This window comes from Equus caballus, chromosome 13 (assembly GCF_041296265.1).
Source record: "Equus caballus isolate H_3958 breed thoroughbred chromosome 13, TB-T2T, whole genome shotgun sequence".
In the NCBI taxonomy this organism is placed as follows: Eukaryota; Metazoa; Chordata; class Mammalia; order Perissodactyla; family Equidae; genus Equus; species Equus caballus.
Genome location: NC_091696.1, coordinates 49,629,678 through 49,647,203, shown reverse-complemented (window position 1 = coordinate 49,647,203; position 17,526 = coordinate 49,629,678). Strand labels below are relative to the sequence as shown.

Below are 17,526 nucleotides of genomic sequence, written 5' to 3'. Positions count from 1 at the left end.
AACCTTCTCCACCTGTGGCTGGTGGGTCCCTGTGCTCACAGTCACCCAGGATCTCCCCACTGCTATAGTGGCTCTCATCTACTCTCTGTCTCAGGTCATTTAACAGTGAGAAGGACCTTCTCTAACGCAGAGGTTGCACAGTGGCAGCCCACAGGCTGAATCCAGCCCAGAGAGATGTTCCTTTGGATCTAAAAGTGTTGTAAAAATTTGAATTAGCTTCTAATATTTAAAATTGGAATATTCTACATCAAAATCTGTACTTTCAGCCCCTCTTGAGAAAAAACAGACGATCTGGCAAAAGTTGGCTGGAACCCGGCCAGAGCATGACCTCCGCAGACGGCCAGCCGCCGCGCCCCTAACGCTCTCAGCACGGAGGCAGGGCTGGGCCGTGGAACCTCAGTGGGCTCCACTGGCTTCCATCACCTGCCTGGTCTCGCTGGCGCCTGAATTCGCAAGCCTTGACTTTTATGTCCAGCGTCTCATCACAGCCTCACCACCTGACTGACTGCCAGCCACCTGGCTTCCACCCCCTTGATCCTGCTCTAACCATCTCGTGTTTTGCCAGACCACCCATTCTCCTCCCTTGGCCTCTGAAACCTGACACAAATCTTTTGAGCAAGAAGGTGAGAGGCACATTACTTCCGCTTATTTCATTTTGCTGGCTCTTCTGCCTCCTTCCAACCCTGAAGTACGGGCACGCTCCCTGCAAAGCCCACTTCTGCCCTTCACTCTTCTCCTTCCTTCCTTTCCCCAGACAAACCCCATCTAGTCTCACGGATTCAACATCCTTTCTATGCACTTGCCTCCACGTCCACATTTCCATCCTGGCGTTCCTCCAGGGCTTCCTGGCAGTCTAGGCACTGCCCCAAGTGCATCACACTCACAGCAGAACTGGTCCTCTTGCCCCGTCAGTCAGCTCCTCTCCTGACCCCTCCGCTCTTAAGAAAGGTATCCCCATTTCCCCATGCACAAATGTGGGGTCAGCTCCCTTTCCCTTTTCTCCTCTGTCCCCTCTACCATCAGTTGCCATATCTCACGAACTCTTCCTCTGAAGTGCCTCTCACACAGCCCCTTTCTGTATCTGCTGTCACTCCTCAGCATAGCTCCTTATGAAGGCACACCTGGGTTTAGCCTGCTAATTGGCTTTGAGCCTTTCTTCCCTTCCCTCCGTGATTACCAACACACAGCTTGGAGCACACTGCCACCTCCACACCCAGCTCAAACACCTTCACGGCCCTCTACTAACTCCATGACAGTATCACACTGCTTAAGTAGACCTCAAGGCATTCCACAAGCCAGTCACAACCTATGTTTATCTCTCTACTCTCCTTCCTGCCCCCTACAGTACCGAGAATATCCACGTCAACATTAAGCCCCATGTGGGCTGTGCCCTCCGCCTCTGGAACACCTTCCCTTCTGTCTTGCTAAGGCCTTCCAGTGCCAGCCCTTATGTGCTGGCTCAGGTGGACCATTCTCCTGCCTCCCCGATCTGGCAGAATGAGCAATCCTTTGCTGCCTTGTGTTCCTACTGCATGCTCGTGCATCCAGGCCGTGTCCCTCCCCTGGTCTGCAGGATTCCTTAGGGCAGCATTTAGCACCGGACTCTATGTCCACTCAGTGAGCTGAGGCATACTGTAGAGCTCAACTCTGCCGTATACAAATGGAATTCACTAATCCCAGAAGCTGCAGAGATAAAACAAACCTTCTCATCCTTTGGGGGCCGACCCCGTTTCCGGGGACTCTGCTCTTGGGCTCTTTTCAGAGGGGACTTGGAGCCTCTCTCTGAAGAGCCTGAAGACACCCTCTTCTTTCCTTCTCCCACGTTCTTCTTCACCTTCCCTTCAGACAGGCTAAGCTTGCGCTTCTCATCACCTGAGTTTGGCCTACTTCTCTCCTCACTGGAATTACGCCGATTCTTGTCATCAGCAGAATTGTGGGATGATGTCTGAAAGTTTAATAATAATAATGATAACCACCACAACAGCCGCCGCCATCACCACCACCATTTTTACACGAGCTACACCCTGTGATAAGCGCTTTACATGCATTACCCACACGACAACCCTATGAAAACAGGCCCTGCTGTCATCCCACTGACATTCGAGGAAGCAGATTAAAAACAAAGAAATCAAGTCACTTGTCCACAGTCCCAAAGCTAAGAAGTGAGATTTACAGCCAGGCACTGATGTACCCCAGAGGCTGTGCTCCTAATCTCTGTGGTGGAACAGGGCAAAATGGCCTGTGCTGTACTCAGAAGCTGAGATGCCTCTCCTGGGTCCAAGCAACTTTCCGAAGAGCAACAATCTATTCCAGAAAGGTCAGCTGCATGCATGGAGTTTCAAATGATTAGCAAAACGCTGATACCTTAGAACTGAAGTAGCTCTCTCTTCACGGGTATTTCATAAGAATAGAGTTTCAGATTTGGGTGACATTTACTCTGTTAGTTGCTATGCAAAAATAACTGGGCTGGTGTTGGCATAGAGTGAGAATCAAGGGGTCTCTCACCTGGTCTTTCCCTTTGGCTCTCCTGAGGAACTCTTCCACGGCATCCACAGCTTGCTGGAATCTTTTTCCCTTGTTGATCTTTATCATTTCCTCCTTATGCGCATGATATGGCTTTAACTGTTCCACTTTGATCCAGGCACTAGCAGAGAACACACACAGCAAGGGTATGATCCACACAGCCTGTGCCAACAAGCATCAAAGACCTCACCCGTAGCAGAACGCAAATATCCATTTGGTTTAACTGGACTTTGAAGCAGACCTGCCATTTTTTCAAAACATGCTATCAACACCCCAAATCCTTGAGCCTAAAAGTATGTTTTCTTGGAACAAGTCAAGCAGAACAAAAACAACAAACAAAATTAGCACATCTTCCACATGAAATCACCGTGTTGTAGACTGTTTCCACTCCAGTTCACTAGCCTTCTGTGCCAGGCTACACACACCCTGCCACTCGCTCAGGACAGAGGAACACTGGAGATGCTCTTCCATTCTCCCCACACAGCACGAAAGGCCCCACATGCATACCAGGGAATCAGAGCACCTGCAAGCATTATCAACCGTGGCAGCATCACTGCCCGTCAACAACCTTAGCCAGACTGACGACCTGTCAATCAACTGAGAATCAGGGAGGCTACGAGGGCTAAAGAAATCATCTAAAATCTGCTGCTCTTACAGATATTTGCAGCCACGGAGCCTATATTTGTTCATAAATGATTGTATCCATGGCTACTAACACATGGTTTGGAATGAGGGCAGCAGTCACAAAAGGCGGCCTTTAAAAACAAGATTTTGTTTGTGATTAAAGATAGAAGAAAATATTCTTCTGATATTTAATTTTTAATTCCTGCCACTAACACATAACACAGGAAAGTGAAAAAAGCCATCAGTTGTCAATTTTGGAATATGTGGCCTACCGTCCTCACCTGAACAAACTTGCCCCAGCCGGCTTTCTGTAGTTTCCCTAAATGACATTCAGTTTACAGAATTCCAGTAAAGGAGAGAACTTCATAGGCTTGGCAGGTAACAGTTAATCTATATTTTACCCTGTAATACTCACAGGTTTCACAGTATAACCTTCAGAAAAAGTGGGTCAGGTTAAAGATGTAGAAACTGGGCTATCACACTAACTTACGGTTCTCTCCTTTAGAAAAGGCCTGAGAATATTCACTAATAATAGCAAAACTGCCAACCTCTGTACACAAAAATAATGCTACCAACCCAGCATCAGCCACCTGTGCTTTGAGTGTTGTGCTAACAGTTGTGATGATGGGTCTGTAGGAACACAACAGCTCCAGGACCATCAGCCTGCAAATGCGACAGCAAACCAGGACTGAGCATGTCACCTATGGCTAAACAGAACTAGACAACAGAACGATGAATGGGTCTCAGATGCTAGTCTCATTGCATAGAGTTCCAACCAGGTGAGGCAAGCAGGTAACTTTCTAGCGACCAACTCATCTTAAAGTCTAAAATTTGACAGGATAGAGCCAACAGGTCCAATTGACAGGAAGGAAGAACAGAATTAAATTTCAACCCCACATTGCCTGGCAAATATACCACTGGCCCTCTTGCCTCTCCTTACCTTTAATGTTTCTAAGGATAGAACACTAGAGCAATCAGATGCAAAGCCAGACGCCCCAAAAAGCAAGTTAAGCTGTTACACTAACTGGCAGCTCTGAGATGACACAAGTATCAGTGATGAAGTTTAAAGAGCCATGTGCTCTGGACAGGCCTCCTCCTTCTCTGAGCTTCAGGTCAGAAGCTGAGACCCACACAAGTTCCAGTATAAGACCAACGGGGCCACTTTTATGGAGCCCCTTGAGATGGGACAACACACTCTCAAAATCCTAATCCCTGCCTCTCCGTCCCCACCCTAACCTCTGATTCAGTGTAAGGGGAAAGGTCAGAACATTTGCGGAGGAAGCACCAATAAACTCATGTCTTCATTGGAGCATTTTAAGTGGATTACTAATTTCTGCCAGGAGAACAGTACAGTCAAAATTCCACTCATCCTGAAGACCAGCATTTGAGATACTAAAATGAAATTTTCCTTTATGACCTTCTTTGAAAAGTGAAAGTGGTTTGCTAAACAAGCTGACACTATGACTTCAAGAGGAAAAATACAAGAAATGTTATATCTACTTAAGAAATCAATCTATTGTTGGGGAAGCATCCCATTGTACCAGAGAAAAAGCAAATAAAAAGCCAGCCCACCAGAGCTCTGGGAGGATCACCTCTTGAGAGGAAGCCAAACCGAAATCCCTTTGGCCATCTGAAAAGAATGTTTTCTCTAAAGGCCGTACTGCAAAACCCTGTCTCCCCAAAGAGGGTGTGCTTTTCTGCTGGAACTTCAATAATGCACCTCTCCCCGATCCACTGAGGCCCATCAGTGGGGCCTGGCATGCAGCTGGTGCTCAATAAATAATCCCTGAGTACACAATGCCTTTTGGGCACGGTCGGGAGGCTGGACTGCTGGCCTCTGGGTTAAGTGTTGTAAGGCTTTAGTGGCTTTTTGTGGTTGTTGCTGTTGTTGGTTCTTTAAGTCACTGTTCTGTTTCCTTCCTTGATATAAGCTGTAACTTGTGATTTCCCGCATATCATCCTTCCAATGCCTAGATGGAGCTGGACCTTTTCTGCCCGGTTTACTGCAAGCTGGGGAGTCAGAAAATCAAGTTGAGTTGAGTTGTGTCTGAAGTACGCAGCTTTGCTTTTAGGTACAAGGAAGTTAATTACACATCATTTGTAGAAGTAAAGCCTGGAAACGAGCTAACTGGCAATCAGTGAGGTTGCTCCAAAGAAGGGAATGGAAGGCTCCTCAAGACAGCTGGCTCAGTGGAAAAAAGAAAGATGCAGAGCAGTGTGTGTAAAAACGAGGAAAAAGGAACATGTAACTTTTTGATTATGCACCCAATATCTCTGGAGGGGCACGCCAGAAGAAGCTAGTATAACAGGATGCCCGTGGGCAGGGAACCACGTGCTGAAGGATGGGGATAAATGTATGGGGAACTGTTTCGTGGTTATAGCTTGATTTTTTTAGGGGAACCACAAACATGTATTATATTTAAAAGACAACAAATCAACAATAAAGGCCTCTTGTAGAACGTGGGCTATTCCAACTGCCCAGAGGGCTCCTCCGTGATTTCCTTGTTTGTAGCTTTGCTCAGGTGGGTAGCTACTGCCTGTGTAGCTGCACCTGTAACACTGCCCAGAGAGCAAACTTACCCTGGTATTCTGATCATGCCTCTGACAAATTCTTTTCATTTGCGAATATAAACGTTCCACTAAGCCACCCTCAGATTACACACTCCACTCAAAATGAATTTAAAAACCTCACATTTTCGGTGCCAGCCCGGTAGCATAGTGGTTAAGTTCGCACACTCCGCTTCGGCAGCCCAGGGTTTGCGGGTTCGGATCCCGGGCACGGACCTACACACTGCTCATCAAGCCATGCTGTGGCGGCGTTCCACATACAAAAAATAGAGGAAGATTGGTACAGATGTTAGCTCAGGGACAATCTTCCTCAAGCAAAAAGAGGAAAATTGGCAACAGATGTTAGCTCAGGGCCAATCTTCCTCACCAAAAAAAACCCAAAAAAACCCCTCACATTTTCAAAAACTTCCATAATTCTGACCTGCTTTCTCCTTAAATTAATATCATACCACGTAGATAGCATATTAAAGATGCCAGTCTATGAACAATCTCAAACACCCTCATACATGTGTCTCAGACTTCACAGACACACAATAACCTGGGCAGGAGTAGGGGTGGGGAGAGAACACACATGCAAGCACAGTCCAAAGGTGAGAATGAGGACGGGGTCAAAAGATGTGAGTTCGCTTCTCCACCTGGATTTGGTGAGCAGTACTTAGTAAATAATTTCTCTCCATCCCCCCCGCCGCTTTTAAATCATTGAAAGAGGCTGAGGATTACTGAGGTGTCAAAGGTCTAAGTCTAAGCTGTTCAGAAATCAAGACACTCCAAACCCCAAACCCAAAACCACCAAAAACCATAAAGAAAGTAATTCAGAATTTCTCAGTGAACTTCGAGCCATGATTATCATACAGACATCAACAAAGACTTGCAGACAAGACAGACTGAGAAGACTTTGTTTCCAAAACGAGAAAACATTCCCAAATGCTGGATGAGGCTTTCAAGCTGTGCTGCCTATGGCAACACGGCCAGCCGCTTCTTTCTGTGCCAATTTCTCTAATTCTGGTGCATGACACCTGCTCCTGGAGTCCACTGCCTCAGCCACGAAGGGTGTCACCTATAGGACAGGAGCCGCTGCTGGCGCTGGGAGGATAACCTAGTCTACTCTCTCTAGGACAGCTTTTGTCCAGCCCTGGCAGAGGGACCCTGCTGGCTCAGTCCAAATACCCAGAGCAGTGGCGCTCACTACCTGCTTGGCTCAATTCTGCAACTGTCACATGGTGTCAGGTGTAGGGAAAGTGCGTCAATCAGGTGCCAGGTGAAAAGAAAAAGGGATGCTTAGATGGTTCCAAACTGCTATGCTTCTAACTATGAGCCACAGATTTTTCTGGAAGAGTTACTTTAATACTCAGACATCTCACACCCGGCTTGTTCCACCTTATATCTGGTTTGAGGTAAAAAGTACCTCAGGCTGGGATCCTGGACATCTTATCACTTAACCGTAAATCTCCTGCCTCTCAGTTTGCATGTCTGTTAAGAAATAAGAACCAGAACAACCACCTCATCCACTTCCTGGAGGGCTGTCCCTTGCGGCTCAGAGGTGAGGACTGCTACAGAAACTCTCAGGGTGTCGTTTGGGATCTACACATTGTTTGTCCACAGTATTCTCCGAACTGCTTTGTTTCTGGTGGTTTCTGAGCACCTGCAAAGTAAACGAGCTCCCTCCATTCTGCCATCCTCAGCCACTGATAAAACTTTTAAACCCCAAGCTCAGTTTCTACTCTCATGGGCGACCACTGGTCCAAGGTGGGCCCTCAGGCACCTGAGATTTAGTCTTTGGTCGTGGTCACTTGGTGGAGTTGGCAAACTTACGCTGACCTTGTTTTTCCCTGTTATTTCCCTGAGATGGAAAACGACTGCAGGCACTTGCTGTTGTGGCCTCCAGCCTCCAAGAGCCGAATCTGGCCATCTTACTAAGTCCTTCCCCATGCAGGGGAGTCCGGTGAGCAAGGCTGGTCCTCCCTTCCTAACAATGGGATGTCAACATAATTTGTTAGATGTTTTGGCAGAGGAAGAGAGAGAGAGAAAAATTAGTTTCCCAGGATTGAAATCATCATTCATCTTGTCTTAAAGAGCTACCCGTTTCACTCTTCAGTAAAGGTCCTTGCTAATATAAAAAAATCAACTCTCTCTATATTTTTTCCTTAAGTAGCATGTCAGTTTTGAAACTGACTAACTCTGACTGAATCCCACATTCCTTAGGAATACAGGAACAGCCCCACTGGGCCAGACCTTGTCCACTGAGGCCAGTTTCCAGGAACCAACGGAGCCTCCACCCAGGACATGCCAGGCACGTCTGCCCCGCTTGCTGACATCCAGCATTAGAGGCAAGGGAGAGGCCAGCTCCTTCTGTAGCCATTTATGGCTTTGCCTTTCACAAAGCAGTTCTCATCTCTAAGAAGTCCACTTGCATTTCCTGTCTAAAACTCCTCTCCAACGTCTCTCTCATACAGTACTCCTTACATGTGCCCTGAACACAGTCACACGACTCATGGTGCCCCTGTTGAAACTCTGAGGCTTTATGAACAAGTGTCTATCTCCTTAAGGCCATTCGTTATTTCATCAATTCTGAATATGTTCTTTTTTCAGTCTTTGCCTTTTCCCATTAGAGAGTCCTACTGTTTCATCTGACTGGGCTCCCTTTTCTGATCTTGACTAGTTCCACCAGATCCCTTGGGGAGCATGGACTGAACTGCACACAGTACTCCTGCTGAGGCATGGTAGTTTTTACATAAAGGTGGAACAACATAAAAATAAGAAAAAAGACCCCTTCCCCCCAAAAAGGTGGAAAAATGTATTGTTTTGTGTTCAAAGCCTTTTTGGTCAAAAGAGCAGACCTGGCTGACATCCTCAGGAATCTCCAGCTCTCAGATGCCTTTCTTTCAAACACAGATCCTCTCTCTCTCTCATGGGCAGAGTCTGTGTCTGTCTCTCTTGTATTTTCCTTAAAGCCACTTGCTTCTTACCAACTTTCTTCCTCTCTTGTAACAGATCTATACCCCGACCTGGTTGTTGAACACCTGCTGTAGGACAAACCACACCATGAATAAGTGACACTACTTCTTAACTATGATGTAGGGAGCATTATCCTCACATATGGATGAGGGTGCAGAGGCTTAGAAAGGTGAAACAGCTTGCCCAAATCACAGAGCAGGTGGAACTGGGACCTGAATGCATGTCAGACCAGTAAGCGATCCAGAGCTCTTTCCCCAAAGTAATTTGCTGCTACCCAACAATCTGGAGATTTTGCTTCAGATAATACAGATATTAAATAAAATGTGCCTTAACACTGATCACTAAGAACACTTCTCCCTTCAGAGAAGTGCTTGTAGATCCTTACCCTTTGTTTCCCTCCATTAAGTCAACTGCATAGCCACAAAAAGAGAACATTAGTCCCAGGGCGACTTAATTTTTAAATCACGTTTTATATGGAACTCCAGCAACAAAGTTTAAAAGGCTTAAAGATATTATATCTAACAGTTGCCCTGTATCCACTTGACTATGAATCCCCTCAAAGAACTTTAGCCGGTTAGAAATTACATCATCGCCACCAACAACCACAGGAGGTTGTTTTCGTGTTCAGTAAGTGCATCCTTTTCATTGGCTTCACCTGTTCGCCTGGCTGTGCTGAAAGTCACTCAACTCCAATTTTCCGTGTCCTATCTGTTGTATTCCTCATACATCAAGGCCATATTTATTCTTCTAGCCTTCTAGCATTTTTTTGAATTATAAGAACATAACGGCTTTCAGAGCTCTTGTAATCCTTCTGTGCATTCCCACTCTGTTTCAGATTTGTGTACTTCATTTAGCTGACCGAGTTAGGCCAATTATACTGCCTCTCTTATTCCCAACCCCAGTTCTTTACCCCAGGCAGGGAGCCTCTCTCTGCCTACACAAGCAACTTGATGTCCAGCTGTTCACAGTATCCCCACTGCTTGGAACGCCCTTCTTGTTCCTGCCTATCCAAATTCTACTCCTCCAGAGCGGGGTTCAGATCCCATCTCTCCCAACAGCCTTCTCTGACCCAGCCGTTCTCCACCGCTCTCTCCTTGTTCTAGAACCCTCTAACAATTCCCTGCATCACTCATTCTGCCCTTAATCCCATCTGAAATATTTATGTCTGGTCACCTGAGTTCCTGGAAGGTGGGGACCACACATTTGCTTTCCTGGAAGTTCCCTTTGGTGTCAGCAATGTGGGGTGTGGCTGCACAATCAGCGCTTGTTTTATGTACCAGGACAATTTTTTTGTGAAATCCATGGCATTACCAGAACATTCCCTCTTCCAGAGTATCTCTGGTTCTCACAGCCCTGAGCCAGTGACTCCCTTGAAATATCACCATCAAAAGACTGCTACATTGGTTTGTGGCAGAGAACTGGGCCTGGGTCTTAGTATATCTGTATGGTGAAGGTAGACACACCATGCAAACTCTAAACCAGGATAAGAACTCGGATGTATAAACTCCTGAGTGAGAGAAGAACACTGTTCATAAGAGATTTTGCTATGGAATATTATATATTGCTTTCTAGGAATGTATATTTAAACCACTGGTGTTAGATTTATCAGAAAGCCACAGACGTTTTTCAAACCCAAAGCTACATCTTCCTCTAAGAGTCATAAATAGAAATACACATACTTAAAGAAATCAAACCATCTAGCTAAACCCAGGTAATCAAGTTGATATAGTGATAACGCTAAACAAACCACCCGAAACTCAAGTAAATACACATTCTCTCCCTCACTGTGACGTATATGGCCTATCAAAGGATCTCAAATTGATGGTCCTGATTTCAACTTAAGAAAGATCTGGTTAAAAAGCTTTACTGTTACAATATTACAGCAAGTCATCTAATTTTACAGAAGAGAACAGGATCAATCAATCACTTTTATTAAGGTAAATAAAATTTTAGTTTTCACCATATACCTCATGCATGAGCCACAGTGATAAACAGCCATTTAAAAAAAGAACCAAATATGGCCCTTATAATAGGAACTGCCTATGGAGTTGGGTAAAGAGCTGAGAAAAACTTTCTCAACATGATCCTCATATTTACAAAGTGGTGAACCTTCATTCTCACTTGACTGACATTGTTACTGGCCCCAGAACAATTTCTGCGAGATAAGAATAGCAGTTTTTATTTAGGTATGGAGCGAGAATGACATACCATTCTTACAGACTACAGTAAGACTGAACTAGGGTCCCTAGAATATTCTCAAAGCACCTCAGACCCAGGGCAATGCCCAAACAAAGGGAAAGTGAAGCTCTTGGGGAGCACTACTCACTGATCTTCTGTTCCAAAAAATTTCACAAAAAAGCATTTCTTTCCACGTGGTTTCTTCAAGTCCTTGGGCGGATTAACAATCTGGAGGATAAAAGGGAAACAAAGATTTTTTTCCACAGCTCTAAACTAATAAGAAAAAAATGAAATGAAAGGAATACCACTGAAGAACCCAGAGCCTAGCACATGTCCAAATCTGACACTTTTACTAAGATGTGTGCAAATGTGCAAATACTTTAAAAGTTTCCTAAGTCTAACGTGTAACACAGTGTTCAGTAGATACTATATCCCTTTTACTGCAATGGCTCTGTTTTAAAAGCAGTCGGAGGTGAATGATGTTGGTCTTAGTTTTAACTGCTTTTATTCATTCACCTCCGACGTGACCCTGTCATCACTGAAGAAATGCAGAGGACACTCTTAAAAATATTTGTGTGTGAGGCCGGCTCAGTGGCGTAGTGGTTAAGTTGGCGTGCTCGCTTTGGCAGCCCCAGGTTTGTGAGTTTGAATCCTGGGTGCAGACCTACACATCGCTCATCAAGCCATGCTCTGGTGGCATGCCACATACAAAACAGAGAAAGACTGCCACAGTTGTTAGCTCACCAACAATCTTCCTCAAGCAAAAAAAAAAAAAGTGTGCAGAAAAAGTTGCGACAGGTAATACCGACAATGAAGGAGGCACTGAAAATGCCATATTGCAAAGAGATAGTCTAAAGACATTTCCCAGGCTCCTAGCAAGAAGATAAAAACAGAACATTTGGAAAGCTATGACGGATCGCCTCATGCAAAATCTGGAATGCCAACTTTTGCAAAGATGCACTGGAGCAGCACATATGGTAACATGGAAAGAAGATTTAAACTTAGTTGGGACAAAAATACTTTGACTTTTCACTAACCTACATTTAGATTTCTCTCTTCCTGGAGAATTTATTTTCTTCTCCTTTTGTTAGATTTTAGTGCAAAGCTGAATTCAAATTAAAATTGACTTCCAGGGTTAAAAGACTGCACGAAAACCATCTCTGATGCAAGAAACAAGGGATTCCTGCAGATTAAATGACCCGACTTATATTGCTTTTCCTAAACAAACTGATAGTAGAAGAAAAAAAAATTCTGAGTGCCACTTAAATAGGCCCAGTTTAATGCTAGAAATTGAGGGGAATGCATCTTACATTCTCCACCTTCTCAAACTCAACTTCAGATGTCTTCCTTTAGCAGCTTCAGGTAGTAGAAGACACTCACCTTTCCCGGCCAAGGAGGATACCGGCCGAGTTTCCCCCTAGAGAAAACACAGGGAATCAGCATTTGCCCTGGAAAAGCCAGTCCACCTCCTTTAACCCACTCAATATGCAATTTATCTTCCTAAACCTCCCCTCGCTCCCTCAAGTGCCAGAACATAAAGCTGGCAAACAGGACTTCTCAATCTGGTTTCCACAGCCGGGCCCAAGACGCCCAAAGCCCTCAGAGCTGGAACGCAAAACTGTAAACGTGTGTGCATAGGGTATGTGCACTCTCCTGGTGGCAGGGAACACATGACAACAAAACCACAAGAGGCACTTGTCCAGAGCCATCCCGGGACGCGGGCGGGGGGCGGCGCGCTCTGTAAACACAGACTTCCCCTCGCAAAGTCTGGTTTCATTCACCGCGGGCCGGCCGGCTCTGACAAACGCTAATGTGAGCCTTCCTCCGGGCCGGGAGGCGAGCTACGCAGCTCCAGGGAGGCGGCGACCAGCAGACTCGGTTCGGGACGCACAGGCGGACAACGGGAGGCACGCAGGGAAGGCACCGGCCCCGGCCGAGCCTCCGGCGTAAAGGAGAAGTCCCCACTCCACTTCTCCACGGGGCAGCGCCAGCAGCCGGGTTTCGACACCCCGGGCCAAGCCGCCCGCCCAGGTCGGTGCCATCGCACCGCGAGCTTGGACGGGCTCCCCGGCTCTGCCGCTCTCCGGGGCGCCGGGGCAAGACCTCGAGGAGCCGGCGTGCGCAGGAGCCGCGCGTCGCCGGGGTCTCCCTCCACCGTAGCCGCCGGCGTCCGGGCCCGCAGCGCCGTGCTCCCCAAGCGGCTTCGGGGCTCTGAGCCCGGCCCGCCGCGGCCACCCTCGGCCTCGGTCCCCCGGGGCCGGGCTGCCCCTTCCGCCCGGCGTCGCTCCCAGCGCCGGCACCTCGCCTTGCCCTCTCGCCGCGGCCTGGAGCGCATGGAAAGGCAGCTCCGCGGCTGGCAGCGCCCCCCGCGCCCGGGGAGCAGCTCCGCGGCGCGCCTCGCCCGGCCCCGGCCGCCCGGACTCACCACACCAAATCGCCGAGCCGCAGACTCACAGCCGCCATCTTACCACCCGACCACGGCCGCCGCACGGGCCGCCGGGAACACCAGGGCGCCCCGGCGCCGCCCATTGGAGTGCGCGCGGCCACGTGACGGGGGCCGGCTGTCACCGGCCACGCCGCTGCCCTGACGTCACCGCGCCCGCCGAAGCTCATTGGCTGGCCGAGCGGCACGTGACCCGGGCGCCGCGGTCTCCGCGCGCCGGAGCCCCGAGACTCCCGGCTCCTGTCCCCCTCCCTCCGGCTCGTGACAACGAAGCGCCCGCGGTCTGAGGCGGCGGCGGCGGCGGCGGCGGCGACTGTGCGGCCGGCCGGGAGCGCGAGGGAGCCGGCCCTGCGCTCCGCCCCGCCCCCGGGCCCCGGCCTCCCGCCCCCTCCCCCTCGGCGCTTCCGTTACGGCCGTTAGTTCCGCGCGGGCCCCGGGGCCGGCCGCGTCGCCGCGCCGGCAGCTGCCCTGACGGACCTCGGCGCGGCCTGGAAGCCAGCCTCCGCCCGCGCCCGGGGCCCCGCGTCCGGCGAGCTCTGCGTGGCCGCGCCCGGGGAGCCGCCGCGTCCTTCGGAGCGAGCTTTCAGCCGGCCGGCGTCCGGGGAGCGGCTCGCAGCCCGCGTCCGCGCCGCAAGTTCTCCCGGGACGCCGGTGCCGCCTGCCCCGCGGTCCCGAGTCGCTCGCCCGGCCGACGTGGAGCCGGCGCCTCTCCGCTTCCTCCGGGGCCGGCGCGGCGGCGCCGCCGGCGAGGCTCCCCCGGGCGCGCGGGGCCCCGGCCATGGGCCGCGGCGCGGGCCGGCCGCCCGCCGGCGGGCATGGCTCGGGGGCCGGCCGCTAGCGGCGCCGCAGCCCGGACTCCCGGGCCGGCATGAGGACGGCCGCCGGGGGACGAGTGCGGCCCGCGGGGCCGTAGCCTGCGTCGCGCCGGGGACAAAGGTGCGTGTCTTTGTCGGGACGGGCTGTCGCTGGAGTTTGACACTTTGGGGGAAGTTGGGAGCGGGCGGCGGTGACAACAGGAAGGCAGCGCCCGGCGCCGCCGCGGTCCGGGAACGCTAACCCGCGAAGGGGGAACCGGCAGGGGATGAAGATTTCTAGAAGGTCCCAGCCCCGGCTGCCGACTCCAAGGAGTCAGAGTCCGGAGTCGGCTTAACTGAGAACCGGGACTTTTCTTGGGTCGCCTCCTGCCTGGCGGGTCCACGCGCGTCTCCGGGGGGCGTTTGGTTAGACCGCGGCTCGGGTTGTAAGCGGGTTGGCTCGTTGGCAGCCTGGTTTGGCTTCGGAGTTCAGTTTCCCTAAAGGGCCGTCGGTTAGCGTCGGGAGCTGTCACTCACTGTTTCGCGTTGTTTAAGGGCGAACTGATGGTTTAAAGCGTGTGTAAGATCCCAGGAGATAGTTTAATAAAGTTAAACGCACGCTCCAAATTTTAAAGCTCTTACTTTTTGAGGCATTGAAGGATGTTTGAGTGGCTTGATAAGAATAGATAAATCTTAAGTTGACATCACACTGGACTACAGGCATTCCCGTTCGTCAGGAACGTGGCAAACAGGATATCCTCTAATACGATGTGGAAGTTCTAGCCAATGCAATAAGACATGAAACAGAAATAAGAAACATGAATTTTCAGAAAGGAGGAGGTAAAATTCTCATTTCTGTGGATCAGCCTATTTTTGGGAAAAAAAATGGTTAAGGGAAAACCATTAAAATAAATGAGTTCACTTGTAAAGAGACTAATTATAAAATCAGCATACAAAATTCAGCTTTTCTTTGTTTCAACAATAATCAGTTTGAAAACATAATGGTTAAGAGGCTGTGTAACAAAAAAAATATACAATTCCTGGGAATAACCTTGGAGATACAAAAGGAGGCTAGCATTTCTTGGATAACATCAGTTGAGGGTTTTTTTTTTTGTTTTTTGTATTTTTTTTTCCTTTTTCTCCCGAAAGTGTCCCCCCCCCCTCCCCGTACATAGCTGTATATTCTTCATTGTGGGTTCTTCTAGTTGTGGTATGTGGGACGCTGCCTCAGTGTGGTTTGATGAGCAGTGCCATGTCCGCGCCCAGGATTCAAACCAACGAAACACTGGGCTGCCTGCAGTGGAGCGCGAGAACTTAACCACTCAGCTATGGGGCTGGCCCCCGTGTTTTTTGTTTTTTAAAGATTGGCACCTGAGCTAACATTTGTTGCCAATATTCTTTTTTGTTTTTTCCTTTCTTCTTCTCCCCAAAGCCCCCCACTACATAGCTGTATATCCTAGTTGTAGGTCCTTCTGGTTGTGAGTTGAGGTTTTTTAAGAGGAATGTTTTTGTGGGTAGAATGCTATGCTTTTACTTAGTATGATGTTCTACTCATTAAAGTTGAGTATTTAAGTACCTAGCTTTTCTTAAGCCTTGTAAGTTTTACTCACAAATCTTCTTTTATTTATAAATGTAAGAATGTTTATATAAAAATAAAAATACTTGCTGTTTGACAAAGCTTCAATTAAGCCATCAGTTTAAGAGATTAAATTTCCTTAAACAGTGAACTCTCTTCACAAAGTTAAATTCCCTTAAGTGTTTTAAACTGCATTAAAAATTTTATGTGCTTTTTCTCTCAAATACTCTAAACTTACGAAATGGTGAACTTACAAACCTAGTAGTAAAATCTTTCCAAGGACTTAACTCTTCTAAGTCTAATAAATGAGTGAGTGTAAGTCAGGTTCTCTTAAATGCATGCTTTCAAACATATTTTCTTAAGCATTTCAAATTAAAATTGTAAGTTTAACGTCTTTCATTAATATGTCTGATTCTCAAACATTTCAAATGATTTAGTAACAGGGAATGGCAATTATCATGATGATTATAAAACTTAGTGCAAAATGTAAGTGTTAATATGCTGTAGGTTTGATTTACTTTATTCTCTAGTCTTATTTCTGTAACTTCTCAGGCTTGCAAAGTCACCTCCACAACTAGGGGAAGCAGTTTTACCATATAGGTGGTTTGAAGTAGCTCAGCGACAATCTTCCTCAAGCAAAAAGAGGAAGCTTGGTAACAGATGTTAGCTCAGGGCCAATCTTCCTCACCAAAAAAAAGTCTAAAATTTGTGCCAAGATAAGGTTACCTTTTCAAATTACAGCCTGGACAGGGGCAGGGACCTGGTTCCCACTTCCAGGATGACCTTCCTGCATCCCATGGGTTAACTTGCAGATTCTTTTCTTGTAGTAAGACTTTGCCTGCTCTTATCATTGGGGGATTTCAGCTTTCAGCTGGGACTTATTGTCACAACCCAATGCATTAGGAAGGTCCTGGGGGCCTTGAAAGTTTCTTTTAGGAAAATTTCTTTCAACATCTTAGTGCATGATGCTCTTTTGTACCACCAACCTATTTTTGCTGCTGATCACTTTATTGCCTAATTATTATTATTTGTGTGTGTGTGTCTGTGTGTCTGTGTGAGGAAGATCGGCCCTGAGCTAATATCTCTTGCTAATCTTCTTCTATCTTTTTTTTTTCTTTTTTTTTTTTTTTTACGTGGGACGCTGCCACAGCATGGCTCGATGAGCAGTATGTAGGTCTGTGCCCAGGATCCAAACCCACGAACCTTGGGCCACGCGAGCTGAGGATGCAAACTTAATCACTAAGCTGGGCTGGCCCCCTAGAATTATTTTAATTATTTTAACTCTTCATTTTAGATATTTTACTCCCTAATTTTCTGGTCTTAAAGATTACAATTTTATGGTCACAATAGAAAGAAGGAATGTATATATACAAATATACATTCATATCTATAGATGTATATGATATATATAAATTTTCTTGAGCTAATTCATATTTATGATTCATTTACAATCAAAATGCAGTGAGCTTTTTTGGGGAACTTGTCAAAGTGATTCTAAAATTGATCTGAAATAATAAACAGTTTGGAATAGCTAAGGATTTTGAAAGAAGAAAGATGAATTTTTAATTCAACGTGTTAAAATATAAAATTTGTCAAAAGAATGTGGGACTGGTTGAGGAGTCTCTAGATACTAGATTAATATAACAGGATGGATTTCAGAAATAGACCTTAAGATATCCAGGACATTACATATGATATATGCCAAATCAGCAGGGAAAACAAGGGTTATTAGTGATCAATGGTGGGAAAAACCAGGTTACAGCCTCGCCTCTCACCATACAGCAGAGCAAATTCAACTTGGGCTAAAGAGTTCAATGTGAAAGATATATCTATAGAAGACTGCATGGGTAAATTCTTACAGAAGA

The 17,526-nt window shown here is 47.5% G+C and overlaps 2 protein-coding genes across 12 annotated transcripts in view; one reads left to right on the top strand and one right to left on the bottom strand.

The window, feature by feature from the left end:
• The window catches only part of GLYR1 (glyoxylate reductase 1 homolog), a 35,024-nt gene extending 21,593 nt beyond the window's left edge, over positions 1-13,431 (bottom strand). For 3 of the 10 annotated variants that reach the window (XR_011424805.1, XM_023616368.2, XM_023616370.2), the window contains exons 1-5: positions 13,274-13,392; positions 12,229-12,265; positions 10,997-11,076; positions 2,506-2,644; positions 1,703-1,945 (exon numbers count right to left, since the gene is read on the bottom strand). Coding sequence is in view for 8 of the 10 variants with exons in the window: in XM_023616368.2 (XP_023472136.1) it covers positions 1,703-1,945; positions 2,506-2,644; positions 10,997-11,076; positions 12,229-12,265; positions 13,274-13,377 (603 nt within the window). In the remaining 2 variants the exon portion in view is untranslated. Of the gene's footprint in view, positions 1-1,702; positions 1,946-2,505; positions 2,645-5,839; positions 5,956-10,996; positions 11,077-12,228; positions 12,266-13,273 lie in introns of all 10 variants that reach the window. The other 7 variants (XM_070232274.1, XM_070232275.1, XR_011424806.1 and 4 more) reach the window with 6 other exon arrangements.
• Positions 13,432-14,080: 649 nt separating this feature from the next.
• The window catches only part of UBN1 (ubinuclein 1), a 36,344-nt gene continuing 32,898 nt past the window's right edge, over positions 14,081-17,526 (top strand). For both annotated transcript variants that reach the window (XM_023616366.2, XM_023616365.2), the window contains exon 1: positions 14,081-14,227. The gene's annotated coding sequence lies outside the window, so the exon portion shown is untranslated. The remainder of the gene's footprint in view (positions 14,228-17,526) is intronic.